Genomic DNA, 19726 nt, shown 5'->3' with positions numbered 1-19726 from the left:
TTCGTCCCTTCGATTTCAACGAATTGCATTCTGCTCAACTAAAGAATAAAATCGAATTTTTTTTCCTTTCAAACAAAGCGAAAGGACACTTGAATTTAAAATATAAAATATATAGCGATTAGTATGTATCTAGATCGTAATCTGACATACCCTTTGTAATGATTCTGATTCCAATATTATTACTTTCTTTTTTCTATCGATTTTCTTATAGAACAATTTTATAGAAAATCGACAGTGTTTAATTTTAGTCAGAAATAAATCAAGATATTCGAGATATATTCGTACAATGAACGAACGAACACGACAACGACCATTCGAAACAATAAAGTGAAAATTTTAAAGGGCGATTGGTTGAAAGGGAAGAAGGAGTGGTTGGTATGGTGGTGTTAAAATCTACATCTATCTTCGAGGTACTTCGAGAAAATTTAAGCCACGATGACCTGTTTTCCCTCGTAGATCGGTCGATACCCTGGAACTACCTCTTCGGAAAACTTTAATTAGCTCTTCGATCTTATTGACGAACTACAGGTAAAGTTTACTTCAGAGAGACGTGGATGGCTACGATATGCCAATGGTCGGTTGTCTTTGTGGTTGTATAATCGCGACCGTTACTGTACTGGTGACAGTGATACTGGCGATATCGCGAATAAGAATAGGTGAGAGGAAATTATACGATAATGGATAAAACCGGTTGAAACTATAGAGGCGGAAAACAATTAATCGAAAAGAATTCAAGCGTATGCTAGGACGAAAAAAGTAAAGTGAGAAAGAAAAAGTAGAGTGGGTATTGGCTCGAAGAATTCAAGTTTTTTCGTGAGAGAATGTCTGATAACAAACAGGAAGTTCATTTCTTTTCTTCTACTTATTCCTCAAATAAAAAATGGAAATGGCTCTTTCACCAGGGAAAGAATCCAAAGAAGGAAAGCTTCGAGTTAACGAATGTCTCTCTCTTTCTCTTTCTCTCTTCTCTCGCTCTGTTGAAACGCTTAAATCCTACCTCCATGACGTTCTTGCCAATTCCACGGTATTAACTTTGTAAGTACGAAGAAGGTAATATATTACGGATCTAAGAAAAATTCTATTACCTTATTAAGATCGAAGCTTTAAGATTGTTCCTTTAAGAAGTTACGAAATATACTTGTTATGGTAAACGATTTTTAAAAATGATCATAACTTAGATCGATTACATCTTTCAAACATTTAAATCGTAATAACAATCAAAACTATCATAGAAACATTGTCGTTATTTCGAATCATCGAAGTATTACTAAATTTGACACCTTAGGCACGATTATATAATATTTATTTACGAACCTGAATTAATAATAAACCTATATTAATAATGAATATTTTTTATTGATATGATATTGTTTAATAATTATTGGATATACGATATTTATTAATTTTTTTTCCCCTCTATTACGTTATATTCCCTTCCTAAATTTTTGTAATAAATTTTGTAAATTTAATAATTCGATTGATATAACTTTTTAAAAGATTAATTTAATTTTCTTTAATACTCTTATATGATAAAGTACCTTTTAATTAAAACTTATTATTAAATAAGTGTCGATGCTTGTTATTATTTAAAAACAAAAAAAAAAAAAGCAAAAGAAAAGAAAAAAAGAGAGAAAGAAAAAGAAAGAAAAGAAAAAAGAAAATAAAGAAACAGAAGAAAGGAAGAAAAGAAAAGAAAAAAATAAAACTTAACATTGCTTCTGTAATCTTTATTACAGAAGCAATGTTACCTACGTACTACGAAAATTCGTCTCTCATGGAATCACATTTCCCAAAAGTATATAGGTATATGTACATACATATATTCAGCGACCGTACGGAATATCCTTTCTGATAGTTGCCGTGGCTCGAATCAGCCGGCACAGAGGCCGTACCGGTATACGTTTGCATATGCATCAGGCACTCGCGGCCGCGATTTTACGGCGCAAAGTCTGTGCGTCTCCTCACAGATAGTTACCTCCATCCACCAGTATATGGTATATCATAACTTAATAATTCGGCCAGACTGTACAAACGAGAAACGCGACTCTTGATATGAATCGCTATCTGAACTATTCGGTGAACGTTACGTTACGAGAGAGAAAGAGAGAGAGAGAGAGAGAGAGAGAGAGAGAGAGAGAGAGAGGAAAAGAATGAAGAAAGATAGACATACATATTACGTGTATTTGTATTATAGTGTGCGAGCGTATGAAAAAGATAGAAGAAGAAATTATTGGTATGTAGAATTAAAGTTTGTATTTCGAAAATATACAAAGTCACGTGAAATTTGAAAAAATGAGAGAGAGAGAGAGAGAGAGAGAAAGGAAGGGGTCTCAGTTCGAATACTAGAAATTATAAATAGCTTCGATCGATCTAAACTTTGATCGTTCATAGAACCTAATTTGACTGTCAGATCAAATGTAATAGTTCACGCCGTCTAACGTCTGCCAATCTTACTTTTCTCTCAACATCGACAATAAAATTTCCCTCGCTATAATTTCCGGTACTTAAATATGTCGAGAGTGTTTTCAGAAACACTTGGCCAGGCTATTTTTTCTTTTTCTTTTTTTTTTTTTTTTTTTTTTTTTTTACAAAAGAAACGACTTTTACAACGAACGGATATTACCTTATCTGTTCCTGTTTGCTTTCTTTTTTTTTCTCCTGTATAAATGCACACTATAATATTTTAATTAACGCCATTAGAGAAATAGAGAGAGAGAGAGAGAGAGTGAGAGAAAGAAAAAATGAAGTAACAAATATTTGTCCATAATTGAAAGTTTTCGAAGAATGTTAATATGTTTAAAAATGGAGTGGTATGAGTTGAGAAGTTTAAATATTATCAAGAAGTATGCGATAATTTCTTTTTGAAACTGACACGTCATCTAACTTACAAGAAAGTTGATAAAAAGAAAAAAGAAGAAGAGAAAAAAAGAAAGAAAAAAGATAAAAAATAAAAAATAGAAAAAGAACCTATCGGAAGGATGATGGACTGGAATAACACGAAGATCGACTTTGTCGGGCTTAAAGGAAACTTTTACGTCATTCTCTCTCTCTCTCTCTCTCTTTCTCTCTCTCTCTCTTTCTCTCTCTCTCTCTCTCTCTATCGTTTTCTTTATGAAAATCCTCTGAAGCGTTATATAAGTTAGAACGATCTTGAGATAATTACAATTTACTGATACGAAGTACCGGACTTTCCGCCTCCATTTTTACATTATCGGCTTCGATGATAAGCGAGAATATATATTGCCGTTGGCAAATCGCTCAACTATGATTAAACTCGAATAACGGTTGAACGTCAGCTTCGACTATTAAAAATTTTCAAATTTTCTCACCGCATCTCGTCTAATATCTCGGCTTGCAACGAATTAAACAATATAAATAAAAATGGGAATCAATTGAACGGCGTTGAATCGAACAAGGTGTAAAGAAAAAAAGAAGAAAAGACAGAGAGAGAGAGAGAGAGAGAGAGAGAAAAAGGAAAAAGAAACCTTTTCTCTATACCTACCTTCGTATTTAAACCGCAGTAGGAAAAAGAAAATAAAAGGGAAAAAAAGGAAAAAAAAAAAAAAAGGAGAAAAAACAACGTCACAAAAAATCACGCGAACGTTTTAAATATCCCACGGGCCACGAAAATACTCGACGACCTGTTAAATCGTACTCAAAATGTGTTCCATTTCTTTCTCTCTCTCTCTCTCTCTCTCTCTCTGTATGATCTTTAAAGCATCAGATGATTCACGACTTGAAGATAGTGAAATTACTGTCAAACAGGAAGCAAATACACCGGCCGATAAGTTCATTTCGATTTGTTCGTTCAAAGAACGCGCGACGTATAATAATAAGAAGCTGTTTCCAGAGCAATTCAGTGTAAATGTAAAATTTCTGAGAAGAAAAGAAATAAAATACTCTCTCTCTCTCTCTCTCTCTCTCTCTCTCTCTCTCTTTCTCTAGCTCAAGGAATATCCTTTCTATCATAGGTTTCTTTAAGAATGACATTCTCTGTTCTCTACTTTTTCTTGCTTTTTCTCTCTCTCTCTCTCTCTCTCTCTCTCTCTCTCTCTCTCACTCTCTCTCTCTTTCTCCCCCTGCTCTCTCTTTGTTTCTTGATAAAAGACAAAATCTTTTGTTACACAAAAAAAGAAAGAGACAAAAAGACAGAGAGAGAGAGAGAGAGAGAGAAACAAAAAAAAAAGAAAAAAAAAAAGAAAAAGTAGAATATGACAAATCTGAAAGCGACGACGTCCTCCCGTCAGGAAATAAAACGAGGAGAACTCTGAAGATGGGTTCTACGTAAAAGTGGCCCTGAGCTTAAATTAATCCGCCGACAAACACAGATACCGAATCCCTCTTTAAGCGGGGTGCGATGACGCGCTTTCCAACCTCTCTTCTCTACTCCTTCTTCACCCTCTCGCTCTCTTTCTCTCTTTCTCCTTTTTTACTGTAGCCTTACGCTCGTATCTTTTCTTTTAAGAGCCCTCGAGCCAACCGGTTCGTAGTGTTGCTCTCTCTCTCTCTCTCTCTCTCTCTCTCTCTCTCTCTCTTTTCTTTCTCTCTTTCTCTCACTTACTCACACTCTCAAAAGAACGTCCTTGTGTTACACGCCCCGGTTAGGAACGTTTCTATACCATTCGTAGGCTTCTCAAGGTGCTATTTATGTCCTTCAAAAAACGCTCTAACCGAATATTCTGCATCAGCAATATGTTCATGGGAAGAAACATCTAGCTATTGTATATGGTGTATAAACGTGTGAAATGTTGGAATGTTTTTGGAAGAAATTGTTCGTAAAAATTTTTTGAAATAAATTGATAAACGAATTGATTGGAAGAAAAAAACAATCTTTCTAAGAAGATTCTAAGAACAAATCTTCTAAGAATTTATAAATTATTTTTGAATATATCATTTATGAAGTAATTATGAAAAATTTTTTTTAACAAATTATTTTTAAAAATTGTTTATAATGAATTGTCGAACAAATTGAAAAAAAAAAAAAGAAAAAGCATTTTTTCTAAGATTATAATATATTTCCAAAGATATAAAAATTTTTTTATATAAAATTATTTATAATCAATTTGTTAGAACAAATTGGTTAGAAGAAAAAACAATTTATCTTACTTCGAAATACGAAAAATTGTTTATAACAAATAGTGTATAAAAATTTTTTATAATAAATTGTTAAATAAATTGGTTAAACGAAAAAAAAAAAACAATATTTTGAAGATTCTATAACTAACTTTCGAAAATATGAAAAATTGTTTATAACAAATTATGACAAATTTGTTTAGAACAAATTGTTTCAACAGATTAATTATGCAACAAAACAATATTTTTAATGCTTAACAAGTTATTTTCGAAAAAATGAAAAATTTGTTACTATTATTTATAACAACAAATTATTTATAACAAATTGTTGCAAAAATATGAATATCGCGAAAAAAAAAAAATAGAAAAAAGTTTGCCAATTAAATTGATATTCGTTTGAAATTTCTACTACTAGTAGTAATTCACGAGATATACTCATATAAATAAAAGATAGATTCATTGAATCATTGACCTATATAAATTCATTAATGCATTAATACAGTGACCTATATAAATTCATTAATGCATTGATACAGTGACCTATATAAATTCATTAATGCATTGATACAGTGACCTATATAATAAATTCCTGGAATTTACGCCACCGATCAGCTGGATAATGTAAATACTTTTTACCATCGTAGTACTACGTAGAGGTGTATTATGAATTATAAATGGAAATATTTCAAAAGGGTATATCTTCTGAACGAAGTGTCACAAAAACGTGAAACGAAGACTATTGTAAAGAGAAAAATTTCCTTTTTTTATTGGTTGCCTCGAATATCATGAAATACAATAAATGATATTAATAATAATTGTATAATATATAAGAAAAAAATGTCAATATGAAAGTGGAAAAATTAATCTGATAAATGGAAATTTGATTTATTATTACATCTTGCTATATACGAAACAGAGAATATAACTTAGTTGCAGGATAAACAAACTCGACTCGCGTGTATGTACGGAAATAATTCGAGGCCGTTTCTCTTCGTTCACAATTAGCGTCGTCGCGGCTTACTCGTTAAACTGATTGCAGAACCATGGAAGAGAAGTTTGGGAGAGAGAAAGAGAAAGAGAGACAAACAGAGAGAGAGAGAGAGAGAGAGAGAGAGAGAGAGAGAGAGAGAGAGAGAGAGGGAATAAAAAAGGAAAAGAGAGGGAGAAATAGAAAGAGAAAGGTAGAGCAGAGAGAAAGAAAAAGCAAGGAATAAGATTGATCGAGTTAAAAAGTTTCTTTCTTAGTGGCAAAAAGCATGGTTACAACGAGACCAAAAAGTTTCACCATCTTCTAACGAGGAATCGTATGCGTAAGTATATCAACCCTAAACTGATGTGACTATTCGAAGATTCATTGTTAGTATCGATAATAAGACAACGTCGAGTTTCGATCTTTCTTCCTTAAAACACGATCGAGTTTCCACAGTGTTATAACGTATTACCTGCACGTGTATTTACGTGTTGGAAACTCTCTTTCGTAGTTGGCAGGGAACAAAACGCCTGGAACAACAACAAGCTCCTGCTTGGTCCTCCTTCCAGCATGGAACTAGTTAAAGTTATCTTCTTATTAACATTATTGATCGCAGCAACGTTACAAACGCTCGCTTTGTTAGAGTTAACGAACTTGGAAATTCGTAGGAAACTTTCAAGTAACCTCCTCGTCGTCCATGTGGTGCTGGAGATTTTCCTTGAACTGACTCGGAAGAGGACACGCGCGAGCCTTCGAAAATTGGATTTATCGTAGAAAACGGATTTTATATTATCTCAATTACGTTCTCTTGCTCAAACATAAAAAGAAAGAGAGAGAGAGAGAGAGAGAGAGAGAGAGAGAGAGAGAAAGAAAATTAACATTTCTCAAGGATTACGTTGCTGCATGAATCATGTCCGAAACATTACGTCGAACATATTATGAGAAATATCTATCATAACAAAATAAAAAAAAAAAAAAAAAAAAAAAAAAAAAAAAAAAAAAAAATACAAAAAAATACAAAAAAAAAAAAAAAAAAAAAATAGAAAAAGAAAAAGAAAAAACGAACGTGACGTGCGGTACACATGGAAAAATGACTTTCATAGATTTCACGCGAACAACAAGAGGCTAGCTATGGCTTCGGCTCTTCGAAAAATCCAAAGTCACTCGACGATGATCATTTTAAAAGCGAAAGAAGAGTATGTCGATGCCGTTGAAAACACTCCAGCGAATGCAGGCGTTATACTCACTCTCTCTCTCTCTCTCTCTCTCTCTCTCTCTCTCTTCCCTCTCTCTCTCTCTCTCTCTCTCTTTCTCTATCGTTCTATCTATCTCTCTCTATCTCTCGTCTAACCGTACGGAACAACTTGTTTGGTCGATTTACCGTTGTCCCACTTAGAAAGATTGAATTCCGAGGACCACTACGGCGAACGAGCAAAACGTTTCACGTTCGTCGCTCGTAGACAGCTTCGAAAGCGTGGCAAGCTTCCCGTGGATTAGTAAATGCTGACAACGATTTATGGACATAACTATAAGATAAATGCAGTGTACACACGTATATTTATATATATATATATATATATATATATATATATATAACGTATACGATTACATTTTCATAACGTACGAAATGATGTTCGACATTTCCTGGGACGCATTTCTCTCTACAAATTCTGTATACCAAACAATATTTTCCTATCTGTATATCTTATAGTCTTCGGAAAAATATAAATGATTATGTACCTCTGTAATGATATTCTAGAACTTTACAATATTGTATAAAAAAATTGAGATCTCCATCTCGCATTTTGCAATATTATCCATGTAGATATTAATTTTTTAATATAATTCAATTTTTAAACTTCGTATTTCATAAAATATACGATTATTGACAAATAAACAAACAAGAAGTATCGAATACATTTTATTTCTTTACAAAATCTCGCGAATCTCCTTGATTGTACGAAAAAAAAAAAAAAGAAAAGAAAAGGAAAGAAATATAATAAAGGAAATCAATATTCGATAAATAATTCATAAATATGTCATTTATATTACTATTAAAATATATATATATATATAAATACGGCAGAGTAAAATTTTCAAATTAATCGAAAAAATTTGTTTAAAATTTGAAGCAGCACTTTCGGATAAATATAAAAATTTGGTTTACTATGAGAAAGAAAAATGAGAAAATAATACATACATGTTTGCTATGATAATACGTTGAAACCACGGAATTAACATGGGAAATATTTTCAACCAGGATTTACTGGAATTTACTTTGGGAGAATTCGGGAAGTTATGTGCTCGCGCTCACGTTGACGTTGAAAGAGAGATAAGGGACATAAGATTACAGTGTTGGGTGTTGAGAAGCCAATAAGGCCTTGAAAGGATGGCAGAAAAGAAGATGAACGCTTTTAAAATAAATAAATATGACAAAATGTAATGAGGGGAATGAAGTAAATTAAATTAAACAACATTCGTAATTTTACAAAATTAAATGTTAATTATAAATTGAAAACTTTGAATGGATTAACACTCTTATTTCAATGTCCCTTCTATTTTAATAATTATTCAAAGTTTTCATTTTCTAAATGAAAGCCCGAACATAAAAAATTTTACAACAACAAAATTATTTTAAATTAATTTAAATGAATATGAATGTAGCAAGCGTTCAACATTTTTGAAAACAATATTTCGAGGTAAAATACCCGGTCGTTTAAAAATTATTTTAATCAAATATTATACGAACCATCGGTGGTTTTCATTTAAAATAAATGTTCGAAATAACTTCAAAGAGTTATGATTCTCTCTCTTTCTCTCTCTCTCCCCCCCCCCTCCACCTCTCTTTCTCTAAATTCTACGTTTATATTATTCGCTCACTTTTTTTCCTTTTTATTTTTTCGATGACCAATACAAAAGTACTTAAACGGTCTATAAATTGTTATCAATGAAAAAAAAAAAATAATAAAAATAAAAATAAAAATAAAAATAAAAATAAAAATAAAAATAAATAAATGAATGAATGAATGAATCAATAAATGAAGAAAAATCATATCACGCTTACCTTTAAATTCTTTTGCAAATTCTGCACTCTACAGTGCATGTGTACTTGAGTTCCTAATTGCACTGTAATGTTGCTCTCAGGATCTTCGAAAAACGGCCTTGGCTCGGGCGTTGCACCGATTTCAGTGGCAAAATTGTCCACTTCGTACACCTGGAAATTAAATCGAATGCAATTACTCACACAAACACGTTGACACATTAATAAAACATATACAAATGTACAAGGTATTTCATATACGTTTTCTAATTGTATAATTTATATTTTAAATAAATATTTATATCGAACAACGTTCCTTTAATATTTCCACTCTGTTTCCTTCGTTTTAAACATACAATTACGATAGAATGACCGACCTGATTTTCTCTTTCTCTCTTTTAAACGAGGTCAATAAAATGAATCACTCGTGATGTCAGCTCTTTAAAAACTATCCCCGGGTTTCCTCTGTTTACGTTCACGCTCGCAGAGAAAATGTCCAAAAACAAAGGGAAAAAAAGATGCTCTCACTTCACCCAGTCATTTACATCGAACACGTTTGCATAATAGCTGTTCGATAAGCAATCGTTTTTTTTTTTCTTTCTTTCTTTTTTGTTTCATCGAAGCCATCGTGATAACGGAAGCTTTTGCTTTTTCGAGTTCGCATTTATGATTTCGAATTTCGCTTTTCAATTTTCATCTCGCTATATTTTCAACCATTTGAAATCTGAAACAATCGTACTAAGGAAATGTTAAATATAAGAGAAAAAGAAACGATCCGTAAAACGATCTTTACAGTTGCAAGTCGACCACGCATTTTGAATTCACCGTGCTCGATATTCGTGAATCGACCGACAGCTGTGGTTACACGATCGTACGAATGAATTTCAGGTCGGTGACCTTTCAACTCTCGCGAGATTACGTTCGCAATAATTTTCCAATAAATTCGTGAAAGTACGGCAAATTTATCAATACATTTATCTTATTATTTGAATTGTATTATCGGCAAATCAACCGAACGAATTTCAAATTCTCTTTTATTAGATCGGACGTGTAAAAGCTTGAGCATTAGAATAGCATATGGAAAATAGTATGCGCCGGTAAATGTGATCCTTCCAACGATTCATAAGTGATTATTTTAAAAAGGATTAAAAATTAAGAAAAACAAAGAAGAAGAAGAAAAAGAAAGATAGAAGAAAAGAGAAATAGAACAAAAATATGATAAAAATTTTACATTAGAAGAAAAAAAAGAAAACTAGACAATGAAGAGACTATTGGGAGATGGGTAAAAAAAAAAAAAAAAGAAAGAAAGAAGAAAAGAAGAAAAAAACTAAAGAAGCAGATGAAGAAAAAGAAGAAGAAGAAAAAAAAGAAGAAGAAGAAGAAGAAGAGGAAGAAGATAAAAAATATGCAAGATGAGAGTTGGCTGGGTGCAAAGATTTTCACGCGAGATAGTTATTTGATAGCGCTCTCGCGTTTCTCTTTGGTCGCGGTAACGACGAAGCAAAAGATAGAGTGTATCGGCAGGAGAGAAAAACTTTACGACACTTGAGAATGTAAAAGTGTGATGGAGAAAAACGAGGTGAACGGGTAGAAAAGGGGTCGTGGGAGGTGGGTTAGAGGGGACTGGGGTTGGGTCATACTAAAACCCATCGCGGTCACGTCTACGTGATGTCGTAGCAAAAAAAAAAAAAGAGAGAAAAAAAAAAGAGAAAAAAAGGATCTTCAAAAACATCGAAAATAACAAAGTACACGTTACGTTGTTTTACGAACGAAGATTAAAATCGAGTTTAATCAATTCGAAAAGATGTACAAATTGAATCAAGTTTTTTCTTTTCATCTATGACGACTATCACAAGTCTTACGAGTCGGTAGAAAAACAAATACAAAAAAAAATAAAATTCTATTCCAATGAATTTGTAAACAACATAAAGGAAAACTGGATCAATTTGTTCGTCGATTGTCAAAAGTAATAAAAAGAAAGATATATAAATATTAAAAATTCTGATTAAGCGAGTTCGAGCAATTAAAAAATTATTATTCCTTTTGTTAACGTTCGTTAATGAAATTTTAAAGATTAATCGTCAATAAATAAAATTTTATCACCTAAAAACGTAAGGAACATCTGAATGATATCAATTTATATTTGTCCTTACAATCTGTTTCGTTATTATTTCCAATTACAGTAAAAATCAATTTCCTATAATATTCATATACGAATATCCATTATCAAAGAACACCAATAAGCCTTTAATTAAATAATTTAATTTTCTTCTAAAATGCGTAAAAAGAAGAAAAGAAAAAAGAAGAAAGAAAAAAGTCATAATTTTTTTTTCTTTTTTTTTTTTTTTTTTTTTTTTTTCGATGAAACAATAAACGGAGACACTTTTTTCCATTATTTAATAACTTTTAAGAGTTAATTGGGAACAAAGAAAAAAGAAGGTGACATAATAAGATAAAATAATTTTAATATGATATGTAATGGCTGTTAAGCGTATATATACGCATACATACATCCATATATACATATATACATCCATACATATATATATATATATACATCCATAAATAGGTATGTAGATATGCATCTACGCAAAATGGATACTCGAAATAGTGATCCTCGCACAAAACGGCGAATGAAATGCATACCAAAATGACGTCAACGCTCCTTCGAAAACCACAGACGCGTATAGAAACGTTGCTCTTTGAAAGGTCGAAAACGAGAGGAACGAATTTAGATCGGCATCCCGATTCCGAAAGGCAACTTCACGTTTCGAGTTTAACCGTGCGCGAAACTTACCTCAGTAAAGGGTGAACTGAGCTCACGCCAGAACGACCTCGGCAGGTTTTCCAGCCCGGGAACTGGCTTCACGCCTGCAATCGTTTAAAATGACTTTGTATACTTCTTAATGGCACACATATATACATCAATACATGCATACATGGATATAAAAGGACGAGAATCTATCATAAACTAAATTTTGTTTCATCAAAAAAGGATTTCCTTTTATTTATCTTTCTTTTTTTCATTTTGTCTTTCTATTCCTATTTCCCTCCCTCTCTCTCTTTATTTGCCTCTCGTTATTTATCATCATCGATTCAATTAGATTTCAATTTTTCTTTTCTCTTTCTTCTACACGATTTTAAATTTTCTACACGAAATTAAATTAAATAAACGAAAAAAAAAAAAAAAAAAAAAAAGATAAATAGTACTCCCCTTCAATTTATAAACTCGCATGTCGTAACTTTGTAGGAAAAAAAAAAAATTAAAACTTACCTAATGAAAGAGGACAAACAAAATAATTACGTACATACTATTAAAATACGATATTTAGAATATATCATAAAATATGAAGGGAACAAACTCGAGAGTTGATTACATCGATTTCATCTATTCTATTATACGGATTCTTTTTCAAACAGTATTATCGACAATGGTATTACCAACAGTATAACCGATCGATTAGCACAATTGCAACTATACTTAATACATAAATTTTGATAAAAATTTAAGAATAAGAAAAAAGAAACTTTGCCATTCTGTTATAATCTATAATATATATATATATATGTATGTATGTATACCTTCAATCGTAAATATAATAAAAATAACTTGAAATGTAATTTAGAAAAAAAATTTTCTTTATTCTCGAAATTGATTTAATTTGATCGAAATTAAAAGTGTACGATTAAAAGCGAGATAAAAATAGTAACTAATGAATCGATCTTAAGACTAAACGCTTTGTTATGTTTTACAATCCCCTTTAGGCAACATCCAGTTTAAATGGCGAACGTGGTAACCTTGTTAATTCGATTCCCTTCACGTGTTTCGCAATCGAAAGCTTTTCGCATCTCACTCTCACCCATAAAGACCTCGAGGACACGTATCATCCACTATCATTCCGAGCACCGATTCTTGTACACGTCGTACATATGTTCACATGGCAACGCACACACGATGAATACATAGTTCTATTAATTACGTATAATAACGGAACGAGATAAGAATTGATTTTCTACTAACGAGACCGATATCTCTTTTCGTTTTGTCTTTTTTCTTCTTTATTTTTTATTTTTGTTTTCTTCTTCTTCTTTTTCTTTGTTTTCTTCTCTTTTTTTTTTTCTTTCCTTTTCTTTTTTGTTTTCTCTTTTCCTCTTTTCTCTTTCGTACGCGATACTCTCGTAGAAATGTATTACAAATAATATTGGCATTATTGAATAATTATTATAATTCCCAATCGTATTATCAAATTTCTTCCAGCTTTATTTATAATTATTATCAAGTCAAGATTAATTTGAACAGAAAATATAAATAAATACAAATACGATAATAAATAAAATAAGAACGTAATAAATTTAATTGTAAGTAATACTTTTCGTATATTAATTTTTATTATCAATTAAAATGTATATACGTATCAGATAAAGATTGAAAATCAATATAATAATACGTACTTTGTCGGCAAAAAAAAGAGAAGAAAGGAAGGAAGGAAGGAAGGAAGGAAGAAAGAAAGAAAGAAAGAAAGAAAGGAAAAAAGAACAAAATAAAAAAAGAAATAAAAAATCCTTTTTTACTTTTTTACTTTTTTACTTTTAATACGATCTACTTGCATACTTATCAACGTTTAATACATTTTACATGCCTTGGCACACATAGTGAAAAAAGAATAGTAGATAGTCCAAGAAGAAGTAATAAAGTCACTTTTTCGCGAGAGATTCTTTGAGTCGAAATCAAGACTGTAAGAAAGAAAGAAAGAAAGTAAAAAAAAAAAAAAAAAAAAGAAAAAGAAAGAGAGAAAGAAAGAAAGAGAGAGAGAGCAATCTCATTTCCCATATAAAGTCAGAATCTTTGGACGGTTTAGGTGAGACAGAGAGTGGATAGAGAAAATAAAAGGAAAAAAGAGGAGAAAAAAAGAAAAGAAGAAAAAGCTAGAGAATTCGAAGAACACATATGTATACACACACACACACAAAGAGAGAAAGAGAGAGAGAGAGAAAGAAAGAAGAAAGAAAGGAGTTCAATATCTCTCGATCAAATTTGATGACTCGCGGTTCCCGCGAATACCTTACTCCTTTCTCATTTCTGAACTGATGATCGCTATCAGCTTGTTTGAGAATCTTCTTTTAGAGCTACGACTAGCATCAAAATTATTTTCTTTGAATCTAAGACGATCGACGATTTTGTTCCAAATGCGTTCCTTTTTTTTATCTATCTATATCTTTATCTCTCTCTCTCTCTCTCTCTCTCTCTCTCTTTCTCTTTCTCTCTTATTCTCTCTTACTCTCTTTTTCACTATTTCGAAGTCATTTCGGAGTCCCGGTATTTTCCGAAGAACGACGGGATAATCCTCGAGAAATTTATCAGCTCGAGTGAGAAGAACCGACGTCCTTTCTGGCAGGACCAATCTCGCGAGCAGAATTTTCTTCCGATAGCAAAGGGAGGAGGAACTATCCAAGAAAAGTACACGATACGAACGGACTTCTAATATCCGTTGGAAAGACGAAGCACATAATCTCAATGGAAGAATAAATCCGGTTACTCTCCTCTCTGGTCAGGATTTCGAAATACGTCTCCTGAAACGTCTACGAGAGATTAAGTTTCGAAAGGTGTCAACGTTTCTGACTAGGCTTAACCATGCTATATAGCATTAAACGCTATATTTATCTTTCTATAACATACATATACTATTATTAGAAAATTTTTCCTCTATTTAATTTTCTTCTTGTATATATATATATATATATATATATATATATATATATATATATATATATATATATTTCTGTTTTCGCGAATATGATAACATTATAATATTTAGATAAATTTATTAAATTAAGAAATTCAATTGAAAACCAATATTCATATTTATTATAGATTTATAAAGAAAAATCAAATGTTTCGAAAAATACGAAAGAGATCGAAAAATTTGAACGATAAAAAGGTGTTAATGGCTGAATCGACTCTTTTCTTTCAACAGCGGAACCAATCGATCGAATGTTTTTCTCAAGAGAATTGGATATTTGTCTCAACGTGGTCGGTATTATTTCTCTACTTTCGAAAGAGGGAGAATAGAATTTTACGTCGTCTCGAAAGGATCGTCGTTGGCCATTAATCGATATTCATCGTCCACCTTCTTCCTTCTTCCTTTCTCTCTCTCTCTCTCTCTCTCTCTCTCTCTCTCTAGCTTCGATTTCATCGTTCCACTTCGTAATGTAAGGGCCGTCTGGAGTCTAAAAGTACGATTGGACCAGCGCACACGGCTTGTCGCTCGACGTCGAATTTATGGATTCTGTCGAAGGTCCTAGAATTTATGGGAATCCAATGCCTTAATTGGAAAATTATAGGACAATGTCTGAGCGTCGAGCCAGGGGCATTCAGTATCTGTGACTCGTTATTCAGCACCTATAATCTTGCCTTTTCGGGATCTTTCGTGACCGCACAATGAGATATTTTTTATTTCTCTTTTCATTTTTTTTATTTTATCTTTTCATTTTATTTATTTATTTTTTTTTTTTAATTAAAAAAAATTTTTTTATTTTCTTTTTCCCCTTTCCAAAAAGAATTTGAACGTAACGCGATTTCTTAACCAACGTGTAACATATTACTCTTCTCGTGGCATTGAAATTCCCTAGGAAAGAATCGTACCATAAAATATGAAGCTTTCTCTCTCTCTCTCTCTCTCTCTCTCTCTCTCTCTCTTCTGTATGTTCACAATTTATAGGCGCATATACACGCATGTTATTTGTTATATTACAATAGTAGAAAATATGTTCAAAAAAATATTTACTATCGTAAAATTTCTAATCTAATAGAAAAAGCTATGATATCGCTTACCTTGAGAGTTTGCGGTGCACAGAAAGTGTACCTGGTGAACCAAAATGGAGGCCACCACGGCCGACAAACGACTCAACATCGTAGCCAATCCTCAACTCATTTCTAGTCCCAAAGTTGCAACACGTTCCGCTTTCCTGCTTCTGTAATCAATATAGGAAAATTTCAATTATTAAAACTTTTTTTCTAACTTATTTTCTTTTTTTTTTTCTTTTTTTTTTGTAAATCAATTCATGAGAATCATTAATTAATATTCAGATAATAAAACATCAAACAGTAATATAGAATATAGCATCGATTCCCCGTGGTAATACTCAAATATTACCATAAGTTCTCTGAGCGTGTATGTGTATATGTGCCTATGTTCGATTTAACCGAATTCACGAATATATAGGAAGGGAATATGAGAAAGAAAGAAAGAGAGAGAGAGAGAGAGAGAGAGAGAGAGAGAGAGAGAGATAGGTAGATTATCTATATACAGATAAATGGATAGATAGAGAGAGAGTCTCATTGAGCAGAGATCAATGTGATGTGCTCTCGACGAATGTCCTAGAAAAAGTCAACCTGCTCCTTTTTTCGGAGGATTAACAAGCATCGCTCGAGATAGAGAGAGATAGAGATAGAGAGAGAGAAAGAGAGAGAGAGAGAGAGAGAGAGAAAGAGGAAGAGAGGAGGGAAGAAAAGAGAGAAAAAGGATCGACAAAACGTTCTCTTGCACTTTAAAACTACTTCTCGATGACGACTCCTAGACGAAGGAGCCGAGAATAATAAATCCAAGTTAGAAACTCGGCGTTGTCGAAGACAGACGATCGTAGGAGAAAGGTTTCGTAGGAAACACGAAAGGGTATTGTCAGGAACAGTTAAACGAGTACGTCTTGAAGAAAATCGATGTGGGGAAAAAAAGTAATAAGAAAAACGAAAGACTCCTCTCTTTCTCTCTTTCTTCCTCCTTCTGTAATAGAATAATAAAATAATATAATGATTATTATGATATCAATTCTTTCAGCTATTATATTAATCATATGTTTCTTTTTTTTTTTTTTTTTTTTTTTTTTTTTTTTATTCCTTTCTTTTTTTCTTTTTTCCTTCATATTCATAATACTCATGCAAAACGATCTTATTTTCATAATTATTTTCCGATAAGTTTGACTAATGATTTTCTAAATCTATAAGACCGATCGAAACCCAATAACTTATGCTTAGAATTGATTTGAAAATAAATATAATCATCCATCTTCTTTTACCAACGGAAAATTTATCGTGTTTACAGATGAACCATGAAGTTTTCCCCATGAGGTTGGCAACAAGAAGGACGAACGGTATGAAATCAGTTGGGCGCATCAACTCAAATAGAAGATTGTTACCACGAAATTCTGCGATGATTCGATTTGAACGGAAGTTCGTAGAAGAAAACAACGACATCTACCCATCGTTCTCCCACTTTACTGAAAAGCGTTTAGATGCTCCAACGAATCTTTCGTCTATTCGATCGAGCCCCAATCTTTCACCTAAAACTTTTTGATAGTCTCTCTCTCTCTCTCTCTCTCTCTCTCTCTCTCTCTTTCTCTCTCTTTCTCTCTCTTTCTATCTCTTTCTTTTTCTCTCTCTCTTTCTCTTTATCTGTCTATTTCTTCGTTCAACAAGAACCCAAAAATAATTCCAAAAGAAACAAGCGAGGAAAAGAGAACTTGTTACAACCTCCAAGTCCCTCCTGTTCATCAGTGCCTTTACCCAACAATTTTCGAATAATCCCACTGTCTCCTACAGGTGCTTCGTAACGAGTTTGTGGTTCTACCCAAAAGCACTTCTCTTTCTCTGCTTTATGTTGTCACTCAGAATCATCCAACATTCTCACCGAGCGTTCTCTGCGTTCTCCTCGACGAAGAATAGAGGCGTCTGTTGGACGTGAAAAATAGATAAAAGCGGAACACAACAACAACAACAACAACAATAACAACAAAAGAGGAAATAAAAATGAAAAATAAAAATCAACAACGACGACGAACGCAGCAATAACAACAACTACGATAACGATCGCAAGAACAACAACAACGGCGACGACGGACAATGGACGTCAACAATAAAAACAACGACAAGAAAGCAAAAAAAAAAAAATAGATAAAATAGGGTAGAAAAGAGAGGTGAGGCAAAAACAAAACAAAAAAAAATATAATAGAAAGCTGACCATGTAACATCGTTACGTGAGATTACCCAGCAGTCCTGTCCACCTGACAACAGGATTTGCTCACACGAATAAACAATGAACGATGGGATATGTCTGTTACCGGCATGAACAACGTCTCTACGACGCTATAAATTTATTTCTTTGACAGATTTTTCGAACTAGCCATGAACAGGTGTTGAACATATCTCAGTTGGCCTATCACGAAAAATGATAATCGGCCAGAATCCGTTCTCTTTCTTTTATTTACCACAGACAATTTTCATAGACAATTCCTTTAAATAAAGACATAGAATTTCGTTCGATTCTTCTTCCTTTTCTTTTTCTTTTTCTTCTTCTTCTATCTCACAATCTTTTCTTTCTCTTAATTCGTTTTAATTCTCTTTTTTGAACGTTCCCAAACAATCGGATTAATTGTATTAATTTTCGTCAAAGAATCTCTAAACGATCGAACGTAAATGCAAATACACGAATGAATAAAGACGATGGTAATGTTTCGTTTTGCAAAATTGATACGTTCTGAATACATTAGAATGAACCAATAGTAGATTTATTGATTTCTATGAGAAAATACAATTGACAAAGCTCCTTTTTCATTTAATCACGAAGAAAGATAAGGAAATCCTCTAATTCCTCGTATGCATTTCTTTCTACTCTATGCTTTACATACAAGTTCATAGAACCGACGCCGATTAATAACTACTAACCGGAAAGCCCACGGCTAATAATGGCCGTATCGTTGAATTCGCTGGGGCTTATTGAGTGAACACCGACCAAACCCATAATCGCGGAAACGATCCCTTTTCTGAAAATCGATCGCTATTCAAACTTAGATAATTTAGGCCTAGTTAATTGATTTACTGCTTCTATTATGAATTTTCATTAGAAATTTGTATCGAGTCTTGACAAATGATTGATTAATTGAATAACGTTTTGATCGATCTTATTAAATTCGACAATATAATATTGCATGTTTGAGTTAACCATTTTAATTAATCTAATCGACCTAGAAATTATTTCTTAACGAGACTTACGACACATATTTATTATCGTACATTGTGAAGTTTCTCATTAAAAAATTTTTTTCAAGATATTTTAATGCGATTTATACAAAAAAGAAAAAAAAAGTCCTTCTCAATTCTAAATTCTAGGTTATACGTTGAATTCTTCTAAAGATTATATGAGATGACATTTTGAAAATTAATCTAAATTTATTTCTTCATTTGAAATGATATCGACGAATTCTTATGGTCATTGGATTACGATGATTGCAACAGGGAAAAAAGAAAATTTAATTGCGAACGATAAAACGAATGATTCCTCGTCGCTTAGCGACTTTATCGAAGAGTAGGAACAGCTTATACTAAAAAAAAAAAAAAAGAAAAAAAAAGAAAAAAAAAGACAAAAAAGACAAAACAAAACAAAAGAAATAAAAAAGTACATATGACAGAGAGAGAGAGAGAGAGGAACAGAGAGAGAGAGAGAGAGAGAGAGAGAGAGAGAGAGAGAGAAAGAAAAGTTCTAAATTCTCTTACGAGAAGGGTAATAACTCACGACCATAAAACACGAATGTTAGCTCTCTCTCTCTTTCTCTCTCTCTCTCTCTCTCTCTCTCTCTCTCTCTCCATCTCT

At 32.4% G+C, this 19726-nt stretch overlaps 1 protein-coding gene and 1 long non-coding RNA gene across 11 annotated transcripts in view; one reads left to right on the top strand and one right to left on the bottom strand.

Moving 5' to 3' along the window:
- LOC124949477 (lachesin-like) overlaps positions 1-19726 on the bottom strand; it is a 199337-nt gene that overhangs the window by 113995 nt on the left and 65616 nt on the right. For 8 of the 10 annotated variants that reach the window (XM_047494556.1, XM_047494555.1, XM_047494558.1 and 5 more), the window contains 3 exons: positions 15916-16055; positions 11881-11954; positions 9108-9257 (listed from right to left, as the gene is read on the bottom strand). In XM_047494556.1, the coding sequence (XP_047350512.1) occupies positions 9108-9257; positions 11881-11954; positions 15916-15994 (303 nt within the window). In that variant the 5' untranslated portion in view covers positions 15995-16055. Of the gene's footprint in view, positions 1-9107; positions 9258-11880; positions 11955-15915; positions 16223-19726 lie in introns of those variants that run through there. The other 2 variants (XM_047494564.1, XM_047494563.1) reach the window with 2 other exon arrangements.
- LOC124949479 lies at positions 6263-8088 on the top strand. Its single transcript, XR_007101077.1, has 3 exons — positions 6263-6383; positions 6555-6628; positions 6712-8088. It is a non-coding gene; the product is annotated as an uncharacterized LOC124949479 (long non-coding RNA).

Source organism: Vespa velutina, chromosome 5, assembly GCF_912470025.1.
Source record: "Vespa velutina chromosome 5, iVesVel2.1, whole genome shotgun sequence".
Lineage (NCBI taxonomy): Eukaryota > Metazoa > Arthropoda > Insecta > Hymenoptera > Vespidae > Vespa > Vespa velutina.
This window is presented reverse-complemented; position numbering and strand designations above follow the sequence as displayed.